We start from the raw sequence: 12,202 nt of genomic DNA, 5'->3' as shown, positions 1-12,202 counted from the left end.
GAATGGATCAGGCAGTGAGTGAGTGATACATGAAGCCGATCATTAGCGTATTTTGTTTGATTTGATATATAGCAAATTAATAAATTTATTTGATGTTATAACATCAGTATGATCAAAATCAAATTGAAGTTGTGTTTGTGAGGGAAAGATGTTCACTTTCGCCATGTTTTTCAAATTTTACAAGTTCTCTTATTAAACTGTCGTCCGTCACGTTAAAACTACTGAGAATTTATGGTGTCCCGCACAACTGTTTGATTTTTCTCGTCCTGCAAAAAATAATTTTGAATTTCATATAATTCAGGCAGATACTGAGTGAGCTACATTCAGAATGGATCAGTTTGTATCTCACTCATCTCCGATATGCGATGTTTGCTAAACCGATGATTCTGAATGATGCGACTCGGTTTGCATAGCTGATAGGAGCGCTGATCGAGATTGCATACCAGCCAGGCGAAGTAATTGAGAGAGGCGCTATCCCATTATACAATCTGAATGTTTCCAACAGGAAACGCATCCTGAGTGTTTGTTTTGATTGATTTTCGGAAGACTGTTGCCAACATTATGACACGAATACTACTAGCGGCAAATAGATATATTGAGTACCACTGACTATCAATTCGATTGATAGGTTAATTCAACCAAGGATTCGTTTTTGGACTCTCACTTTTCCTCCCCCGTCGTTGTGTTCGTCTTATTCATCCGTTCCCGCAGAAGCAAACTCGTTAATTCATTTACTCGAGGGGAAAATAAAGGATACATTTATCTAGCCATTTATGCTGTTTGATTTAATCAAAAGGGATCCACTCGGGTCACACCGGAAACAATGAGCAAACCTACAAACAAAGCTTCATCACTCAATTAGGAACCTATACGGATGGCTAATTGAGCAGGTCTCGGCTCACAGATGCAGGATCCTTGATACAGTACCGTTCATAATTGTATAGAAATTGAAAGCACGCGCACTGTCACTTCGACTTTGAACTTCCATAACTTTTTACTCTGATGATATTTTTTTAATATAATTTTTGCGTTAGATAGATCAATTATCACACTATTCCAACACAAAATTTGAGCTTTCTGGAGTTTATGTGGCCTGAGAAACAGTAATTCTACGAAAATCGGACTTTTTGGACTTTTTTCATCCATACTGCAATATCTCTGAAACTACGCAAAATTTTTTATTGAAATTTTGCACAGTGATTATTGAAATATAAAGCTAGCATGTCTGAAGTTTTCGAAAAGTTCTATCGATGAGATCAAAAGTTACGGGAGGTGCAATATTTCAGGCATGAACCTAGAAATGCGATTTCTATAAAATTTTGGACGATTCATGAGAACAATAACGTTTCCTCCACCAATCAGACAAAAAATGTCTGGCAAAAGCAATGAAGAAAAGAAAAAATGGAATAAATGATCCATTTGTGTTTTGAAATCAGAATCTCGCGATATTGTTTGATTTATTTGGTTGAAATAGCTTTACTGGTTGTTAAACAGAGAATATGATTTTCCTATGGAAACAATCGTCCAAAATTCTATAGAAATAGCATTTCAAGATCTATGCCTGAATTATTGTACCTCCCGTAACTTTTGATTTCATTGATAGAACTTTTCGAAAACTTCAGACATGCTAGCTTTATATTTCAATAATCACTGTGCAAAATTTCAATAAAAAATTTTGCGTAGTTTCAGAGATATTGCAGTATGGATGAAAAAAGTCCAAAAAGTCCGATTTTCGTAGAATTACTGTTTCTCAGGCCACTCAAACTCCAGAAAGCTCGAACTTTTTGATATAATAGTGTGATAGTTGATCTATCTAACGCAAAAAATTTAATCAAAAAATATCATCAGAGTAAAAAGTTATGGAAGTTCAAAGTCGAAGTGACAGTGCGCGTACTTCCAATTTCTATACAATTATGAACGGTACTGTACATGGGTCCAGGAAGAAAATTGATTAATTTCTGCCTGATATAATCATTGATTTATCTGCCGGGCATATCCATTACCTTTTATGTGCGACATTGGGAAGAATCTCAACTGGATGACACTTTATGAGATCATATCAATTTTAAACATAGCTATGCTATGGGTAAGCTATGTATGTATGTGCAAATAAATACTAGTTTATCTGATGGCTCCTTAATTTTTTCCATAAATAAAGATGATGTCGAGTTTTTCTTCTTTTTTATGTGGGATACCTGAAGATGAAAAATATGTGTCATAATTTTCTTCAGGGATGCGAGAAGAAAATGTCCACAAAACGCTGCTCCAATCAAACACAATCAAACCGTTTCCGTTCTTCCGGTTGCCGAAATGACGGCAGTGTCGGAAATGTGCCATATCAATCGGCACAGCTTTCCGGTTTCATTATCCGCAATCATATTGCCGAATGGTTGAGTGGTTCTGACTCTGCATGGCGGAGGAGAAGAGTCCCGGCCCTGGAGTTGGAAAAAGTCCTGCCTGGACCCAAAAGGAATTGGATAAATGCGAAAATCGATTGCCAGATATGAATTCCGATTCCCGTATCCGATTCGAGCTCTTCCTTTTTTTTTATCATCGCGTCCATGCGATTGTCCGCTGCTTCCTCAGGGTTTCGCCACATAGGAAACATAATTTCCTTCTGCTGGAAGTGGGAGGAATTTTCATTTTTTCGGTCCCTTCTCTGTCGACATTCTGGGCTGCAAATGAAAAATGTCCGGCAATCAAACGATTCGTCGGTGTGGTCACCGGTAGCTTTTTGGTTTCCGGGAAAAATTTCTTTACGTTCGATTCGGGAAAGTAAAATTATTCAGTACTTTAAAAAATGACAATTGATAAATAGCAAGGATAAGGCAAAATCTTGAGTTTAAGCCTTCTGCTTTAACTCTTCCCATATTATCATATTATATACATATGTAGATACAAGGGATAGTTTATATAAAGCACCATGTTGTAGCTTATACGCGTCACTAGTGTTTCCAAGAAATTGTAACATTTTAAGCCTGTAAAACACTACCAATTTTTCTGTTGTTCTCAAGGAGCCCCCAACTTTGTCGCTCGCTGTTTTTCTCAATCGTCATGCTTTCCGATTACAGCACAGGCTAGCTGTTAGGCGTTTTTTTATTGTTTGAACATCAAAAATATGCTAATAATTTTCAAAAACTGATTTGAGTTATAAACCATTGCCTACCTTGAACCTACCTGATATAAATTTCACAAACATGGCCTTGTATAATCTTCAAAACCCTATGAATCAAATGGTATTCGATTCACTCAACTACCGTGCATTTGTTGTTGGAAGTTATTTGCCTATCGCTATTTTCTCTCAAGTATCCAACTCACCACCCCGGAGGAAAGCTGCTTGTCCGTTTTTGATTGTTTGAGAATTTAAAAAAGATGCTACAATTTCCGAGAACTTATGCGAATTATACATCATTGCCTTCCATGAAATTTGTTGTTTACCCCAGTATATATTAAAGCTAATTCTTTCAGAAATGGGACACTTTCTTTTGCTGATAGCTCATTTACTACAGCGTTTGGATACTATAACATGTCTGCTCGTGGTAAGGTCCCTAGCATATTAAAGTATGTATTTGCTGGTTATTTTGTATAAAATATAATGATTTGCGAAGATTCTGCTCCTGTGGAAAATAAACTACAACTTTTAAAACGAAAACGCTGGTTTTTGCTGTTTATAAAATCCTGAAAAGAGTAATCTTGTATGTATCCTTCGCAACCTACGATCTATACTGACCGATTATACTTAAATATTAATCTCATGATGGTTTTACTTCGTTATAGGCTGGTTTTACCAGCAGGAATTCCATTAAATACGCTTTTAAGTGGCTCAAAAATAATCAAGTTTTGTTAATTTCGAAACAGCTGTATCCACTAAATTGCCCTAAGTTTCTTTCAAAAGAGATGTAATGGACTGATAAGTAGCAGAAATTGAAGGAGAAGGATGCAGCCACTTAGAATACAGATGAGACGCGACAAGAGTTGGAAAAACTGATCAATATCATGACTGAAAAAAATTAAGTAGAAATTTTTCTTTCAAAAAACGATGAATAATTTTTTTAAGGTAATTTTTTAAAGTAATAAACTCATTATAAAAGTCATTACATGTCTGAATATATAAACTGAAGAAGTAAAAAATGCAGTGCGCTTTTAAACGTTTTTCCAACCCGTGGAAAATCACATTGAGGTAAAAAATATTATTCAAAAAAATAAGTTACCTCTACATTTTGATATCTTGTTCAATATTCTGAAACCAAACGAAAAAGTATTGTATAACAAACAAATTTTGAATACTTTAACTAATTCAATTGTGTATAGTTTGAACAAATCGATTCTGTAGTTTCTGAGATATAAGGCTAAAGAACTGACGTTCATTTTTGTTGAGACTTCAAGTTATTCAATAGTGTAAAGTTTGTAAAAATTAGCTTTGTTATTTCTGACACATGAAGATCTGGCGTTCCCCCTTTTTCTGGGCCTGGACCTTAGTGTAACTTCAACACCCGTCAGGTATTCGGGTAACTAAACACATCCAACAAAAGTTCATTGTAGAGTTGAATCCATGTACTACAGGTACAGGAGCTCGTTTTAACGAAATAAACTTGAAAAACATTTTTTGTAATATAAAACTGTTTATGTCTTTATCCAAGCAATTGAATTTTGATAAGAAATTTCTAGGTTTTGGATGGATTTTCTCGAAAATTGCCAGGTTTTATGAGTTGATACATAATTTTTAAACCCAATGCCCGGATTTTGCCAGGTTTTTGGGTAAAAATGCCCTGATTTACCTGGCTCGGATACTTTTAGATGTATTCTGGAAAGCTTAGTTTCGATGTTGCATTTATACACCATAGCACTTAATAAATTTAATATACATAAGTTATAGCATAACGTTATCTAGTTGTCACACACACATAATGATTATAATAGGGGGATAACATGGTTTCAGAATTAAGATTTTTTTTAAACGTTAACGTAATTCAGTCTAATCGAAGTAACACCTTGACATCTTCGTATCCACATGCTGGAATATGATTGATTTGCAATACACGTCAGTTAACAGTAATTATTTGTGTGAATGGATTAGCAAGCAAGCAAGGGCGAGTGAACAAACCCAGTGGCACACGGTGTAGTTCCCCCGGCCGGGTGTGGTCCAACGGCCCGCAGGCATCGGTTCCGGACTGAGGACCAGTCCGCACATTTGGCGACCGTGGCAGGTATTATAAAAATGTTATTAATATGGTCCGTAAGAATCGGAATCATAATAAAAATCGAACCTAAGAGAAAAAAAAAACAAGCCATGGAAGGTACACGATGAAAAAATTTCTATCGCTCGGACATAAAAATAATACACCTGAAGAATTTACCCACTGCGAAAAAAGTGTTGTTAAAATGGGTAACTTTTTTATTCATTGTGGAAAAAACGTAATTGAACTTAGAAATAGCAGTGACCGATGATTTAAATTGGAAATATTGTTCGAAAAGCAGTGAAAATATAGTGCTACGGGAAATTTGAGAATGCTGGTTTGGCGATTTAAAGAATTTCGAAATGATACACTCAGAAAAATACTATTATGTATGCCATAAGATTCTCTTATGAAGTGGCGCCATAAGAAAAGTTAATGAAATTCATAAGATTGTCTTATGACGCGAATGAATTCTGAAGATGAACGCCTACTTCAATGAGAGGTTGCTGCTTTTCATAAGAGATTCGTATGGAAACAGTAAATCACTTTGTAATAAGAAAAATTCTAGATATTTCATGCTGAAAACATTCACTTTATTGTTTGCAAATTTTTTTAAAATTAAATCCTTATGGTCACCATCAGCAGCGCATCAACAGACGGCTCCATCAAAGTCTTTTTTTTGGCACATCATAGACCTTTCGTTTTTTGCCGATCACCTTGCTGAGAAGTAAACAAATAATGTATTTTAGTTTACTAATATATTAAACGTTCACACAAAAAACATCAAATCGAACTTATTACCATTCCGGAGATAACAATAACATTTAACATTGAATGAAAACTATAATAACTATGAACTGGCGATTGCTTCGTATTGTTAGATGATGAAAAAAACTGATGCTATGAATGAATGTGTTCATCATTTTTTCACAATGCCGTGTCTTCTATTTTTCATAAGAACATCGTATGAAAATTGAAAGAATTTCATAAGACTCTAATGAAACATTATTTTACACTCTAAAAAGCGGTTCATAAGATGTGATCGGTACTGCACCGGTCATGAATAATGTTCTTGTTGTTTAATATGTGTCTTAATCTATGTTCACTTGACACTTTAATCCATTTGCTCGTAAACACCATTATTTGTGATCGTACCTTAGCATAAGATCAACTCTCTCTCGCAACATAGCGAACATCGCGGAGAGAGTTCACACAATAGTATGTAAGCCATTTTAATTAGTTAGAATAGAAAGTAAAGTTGAATTGAAAGCACGGGTTTTACTTCGTTCCCAATAAAATATCGAATAAGTCCAACCAAGCGACTTAATTATATCTAAAGGTTAAAGTTTATCCGAAATCGAGTCCTAAGTGCGTGCAACATAAGTACAATCGAATTATACGGTAATTAGTGCTCATCAACGTACACCGAAGAGTGCAAACAAAATTGCTCCCCCAACGGGTGTCATCAGCTGTTGTGCCAGAAAGTATCGGCGACTTACCGGATTCCTGCTGTTGGTGGATGCCGTCGACGAGAGACGGGAAGAAATACCCCGAAATCCGAACCCCCCCCATCGGCCGTGCCCGAACATTTGGTCCTTCGCAGCCGGATTCGAGGACAGAAACACATCAGGACCGGCAGAGGAACAGGAAAATCGCCATCTTTCGAGCGCCATAGCAGTTGTGGTTTGTACGAAATCAACACCAAGGTAGGCCAGCTTTGTGATTTTCTCACTTAGGAACACTATTGTGGCCTATTTTCACTTGGCCAACGGAATATTCCGCAAATTTTGCGCTCAAACTAACCGACACGGATTGTTCATCACTTGATTGATGATTTGTTGTCGGATCAAAACAAACGTAGAATTACACTGCAGTACAAGTAGTTTGCAACACAGTACAGCGCAAAAGTTTTGCAACAAGGGAAAATCAAAAACTTTTTTTTTATAAAATTGCATTTTGTGGCTAAAGATCAGCTCTGCGGCGAATTGCAAGTGCATCTAGGGTGGTGCACTCTACAGTGTCGTTCAAAATTATAGCAAAACTTAGAAAATTGGAAGTTTTGATCGAAATTAAAATTCATTTTGAGTGGTCACTGATACACTGAAATATTGCTGAGACGCATTCAGCCAAGTGACTAGACTACAGTATCGCGCAAAAGTATAGCGACGGTTTTAAAATTGGATTTTTGGAAAAATTTCAAAATCGCTTTAGCTGTTAATTTTGAGACGTTTGTTACATTGGTGGGCGGCGTTTATACAAGTTGCTGACTACAGTACCGTCCAAAAGGATAGCAACTCGAATAAAATAAAAATATTTTGGAGATTTTTACTCACAAATCACATCCGAAATTCAATCGTTGCTGGCATTTACGGTCTTTTTTGGTGCAATTACGTGTGATTTGAGTGGTGTGGAGTGATGACTAGCAAGGCGGAGAAAAAACTAGCAGCGGACCTTCTGACGAGACGACGAGCGTGTGCCGAGCGAGATGTGGTGGAGAAGTTCATCTCGGACTACACCTATGAACGGGATTGCTGCCAGGTTTCGGTACGTTTGGAGACTCTTAACAAATGCAACGAGTTGTTTTTGAACGTGCAGAACGACATCGAGATGGGTGACATCGAAGAACGGTTCGAGGCGCATTTGGAGTTCCGGGCGGATTTCGAGGATCGGTTTTGCAAAGCGAAAGGTTTTTTGCTGTCAAAGCTGGAAATCAGGGAGCATCTTCTGAGTTCGACGATCATGCACGCATCGACTTCTCATAGCATGTCTTCCAGTTTCCATCATCGGCTGCCTAAAATCGATCTACCGAAGTTTAGCGGGGATGAATCGCGATGGATATCATTTCGCGACAATTTCATTTCGATGATCCACTGCAACGAGGACATACCGATCGTCAACAAGCTGCAGTATCTGTTGCAGTCGCTGGAAGGAGAGGCAAGAAAACCGTTCGAGTCTGTGGATATCCAAGCCGATAACTATGCGTCGACGTGGGATGCATTGAAAAAGCGCTACGACAACAAGCGATTCCTCAGAAAGGAGCTGTTCCGAGGCCTGTACAACCTTCCACCGATCCAGCATGAGTCAGCACAGGACCTCAACACACTGGTTGATGACTTCCAGCGACACGTCAAGGCACTGGGGAAGTTAGGTGAACCGATAGATCATTGGGACACTCCGCTCATCTTCATCCTGACGGATAAATTGGATTCGGCGACGATTCGCGCATGGGAGCAGGATACTCGACAGAAAGATGAAGTGAAGTACGACGAGCTCATCGAGTTTCTCATCCACCAGGTCCGGATGTTGAAATCCGTGGACAGCGATCTCCAGCATCGTTCCGCAGCGCCCACCGTTTCCAAGGTGGCCGGACAAATCCCGAAGAAACCAGCTTCCATCCGATCTGTTGTGAATACTGTCACATCCCAAACTCAATCTAGCACTTTGTCATGCCACTGTTGTTTGAGAACACATCCGCTTCACCAATGTCCAGCATTTTCGAACCTGTCAAGCTCCCAACGGCGAGAGCTTGTGACACAGCACAGCCTTTGCTGGAATTGCTTTCGCGCAAACCACCAGGCAAGATCCTGCAAGTCCAAGTTTCTGTGCAGGATTTGCCAAGCGAAGCATCACACTATGTTGCACGACCAAGCAGCACCACCGAATGAGTTCTCACCCGAAAGATCACAGCTCCCACAAGTGAATCCAGGTCCGAGCGGTTCACTCAACCCACCAACGATAAATCTATCCGTGCATTCAAATTCGACGGTTCTATTGGAGACAGTTGCGCTGTTAGTTGTCGACCGATACGGCAGAAAGATTCCAGCACGAGCTCTTCTAGATTCCGCAGCAATGTCCAACTTTATCACCAGGAAGCTGGCGAACGAACTCGCCACCCAACAAACTCCCGTGGACATCGCAGTTGCCGGAATTGGAGAGTCAGTCAAACGCATCAGAAAAAGGTTAGCTGCCAAAATCGTATCCAGGAACAGCGACTTCTCCACCACACTCGATTTCCTCGTCATGAAGAAGCCAACCTCCCATCTTCCCACATCCCCGATCGATACAACTGCCTGGAAAATGCCACAGGTTCCATTGGCGGATCCTCAGTTCAACGTTCCAGCAACAATCGACATGATCATCGGTGGAGAATGTTACCACGAGTTTCACACAGGCGTACGCCTCTCTTGGTGATAATTCTCCGTTTTTGGTGGACACCCTCTTTGGCTGGACAGTTTCTGGCAAAGTGGATTCCAGCTCCACCACCGCACCGCGAGCGTGCTTCCTCTCCACCGTTGATCAAACCCGAGAAACGATTCCTGGGGAGTTCCGGCCAATGGACACCACCGATGGGAGCCAAAGGATGAACGTTGAACCCTCCACCACTCAAATCCACGACGAAGGATACGTTGCCTGCCATTCCCGGTCTAATGATCCACAAACCACCCTTGGAGAATCGAACACGAAGGCCACACAACGTAACTCCACCAGAAATGCACACCACAAAATCCCTGGAAGTCACGCTCAACCCGGAAAAAGGCACCGCATCGATTCTGTTGACGACAAACCACACTGCTATCTGCCACATCACCCGGTGCTCAAGGAAGCCAGCAAAACCACCAATGAACGCGTGGTATTCGACGCATCCTGTGAGCCCAATTCAAGATACGCGCTCAACGATACGCTGCTCGTCGGTTCCGTCGCTCAACACAGTCAGCTGTCCAACACGCCTTCAAGCGCCGCTAAGGTCAACGACAAAGGAGAAGACGCTGCCTGTGAATCCTGCTGCTACTTTGTCCCTTTAGCCAAGCAGCCGTCAGTTACCTGTCTGGGGTTATGCGCACCTATCCTGCCAACGGAATTCCGCATACCAAAGCCGCCACGACATCGTTGGAGAACTATTGCTGCTAATCGGTTAACTGCTATCCAGAAGGATACTGATGGGCTCAGTAGGAGACGCGTTCCGGAAGTGCAAATCACAGCTAGTGAACTGTCCAGGTATCTACATTCCTCCAACTTCCCCGAAAACCCTGCATGGCAATCGTCGTTATTGGAAAACTGGCCCTGTTCCGCCACCTCACGGCCACTCGATCGCTCTACAAGACTTCATCAAGGTCGAGATGGAGTCATTCAGTCAGCCAAGCGAGATTGTCATCTTATTCACCGCCAGCAGTCAACAGGTCAACGTGACAACCCCCGACAACTAGTACAAGCTACAAAGACCGGTAGAGCACGCCGAACGTGCTCAACGCGCTTATAGAGCGCTAAAAGGTGATTAGCGTTCCTATAACTTTACTCCAACCGTTCGATCTACCGGGTCTTTGTTGCTTACAGATCCATGTTCTACTAATTTCACCCATTTGCGGTATTTTCATCGAGATCAATCTACAAAGACCGGCAGAGCACGCCGAATGTGACTCACTGCGCATGTCGAGCGCTAATAGGTGATTAGCGTTCCAAGTTGTCACATTTTCTTGTTCGATCTACCGGTTCTTTGTCGATTGCAGATCCTATCCTAGACTATCACTACGTATTCATCGCCATTTACCAAGCCACAACGCAGAATCTTCTAAGACCGGTAGAGCACGCCGAACGTTGCTCAACGCGCTAAGGAAGCGCTAACAGGTGATTAGCGTTCCTATTACTTTCTCCATATCGTTCGGTCTACCGGGTCTTTTTCGATTCCAGATCTCCCGTTGTCGTACATCGTTGCAGAATCTCATCGTTCACCTCGTATGACGACCAAATCCATCTACAGCGCCAGCAGAGTCTCCAATGATCGGTAGAGCACGTCGAACGTTGCTCAACGCGCCAAAGGGGCGCTAATAGGTGATTAGCGTTCCTATAATCTTACCCTACGCCGTTCGTTCTACCGGGTCCTTTTTGTCGTCCACAGATTCTGAACCAGTTCCGACGTGAGACGAAGAAGGTTCCTCGATATGCGACAAACACGCTGTGTCCTTGAATCCAGTCGAAGAAGCATGCAGAAATTCCTCGGGAGCAGGGAGTGTTGAAACTGTAGTTTCAAGGTGGCCGGAATGATCGGTACTGCACCGGTCATGAATAATGTTCTTGTTGTTTAATATGTGTCTTAATCTATGTTCACTTGACACTTTAATCCATTTGCTCGTAAACACCATTATTTGTGATCGTACCTTAGCATAAGATCAACTCTCTCTCGCAACATAGCGAACATCGCGGAGAGAGTTCACACAATAGTATGTAAGCCATTTTAATTAGTTAGAATAGAAAGTAAAGTTGAATTGAAAGCACGGGTTTTACTTCGTTCCCAATAAAATATCGAATAAGTCCAACCAAGCGACTTAATTATATCTAAAGGTTAAAGTTTATCCGAAATCGAGTCCTAAGTGCGTGCAACATAAGTACAATCGAATTATACGGTAATTAGTGCTCATCAACGTACACCGAAGAGTGCAAACAAAATTGCTCCCCCAACGGGTGTCATCAGCTGTTGTGCCAGAAAGTATCGGCGACTTACCGGATTCTTGCTGTTGGTGGATGCCGTCGACGAGAGACGGGAAGAAATACCCCGAAATCCGAACCCCCCCCATCGGCCGTGCCCGAACAAGATGCATCTTATGAAGATTATAATAAGAATTTGCCTGAGTGTACGAATTTTAAGCGAGTTTGGAAGTTAGCTTGAAGTGAGATTGAACAGAAAGTGAGTTGAGAGGACTGCTTTGATACAAAGATACGAATTTCAAGTGAGTTGAGATGACAACTTGAAATTGGAAAGCGCGTTGAGAGGACAGCTTTGTATCTTCTCAAATGAACATTTAAGCGTGTTGAGAGGACAGCTTGAGATAAGAATGAACAGAAAGTGAGTTGAGAGGACTGCTTTGATACAAAGATACTAATTTCAAGTGAGTTGAGAGGATAACTTGAAATTGAAAAGCGCGTTGAGAGGACAGCTTTGTATCTTTTCAAATGAACATTTAAGCGTGTTGAGATGGCAGCTTAAGAATCTTATCTAGTTTAAACCAAGCGAGTTGAGATAAGCATGAACA

The 12,202-nt window shown here is 40.7% G+C and overlaps 1 protein-coding gene across 1 annotated transcript; it reads left to right on the top strand.

Annotated features, from left to right (window-relative positions):
• Positions 1–7,592: 7,592 nt before the first annotated feature.
• Positions 7,593–9,541, top strand: LOC129738012 (uncharacterized). The gene is made up of 2 exons (XM_055729188.1): positions 7,593–9,350; positions 9,410–9,541. Exons 1-2 carry the CDS (start codon positions 7,593–7,595, stop codon positions 9,539–9,541), a joined length of 1,890 nt encoding a protein of 629 aa, XP_055585163.1.
• Positions 9,542–12,202: the final 2,661 nt, after the last annotated feature.

This window comes from Uranotaenia lowii, chromosome 1 (genome assembly GCF_029784155.1).
Source record: "Uranotaenia lowii strain MFRU-FL chromosome 1, ASM2978415v1, whole genome shotgun sequence".
NCBI lineage: Eukaryota > Metazoa > Arthropoda > Insecta > Diptera > Culicidae > Uranotaenia > Uranotaenia lowii.
The sequence above is the reverse complement of the archived record's forward strand: the minus strand, read 5'-3'. Positions and strand labels throughout refer to the sequence as shown.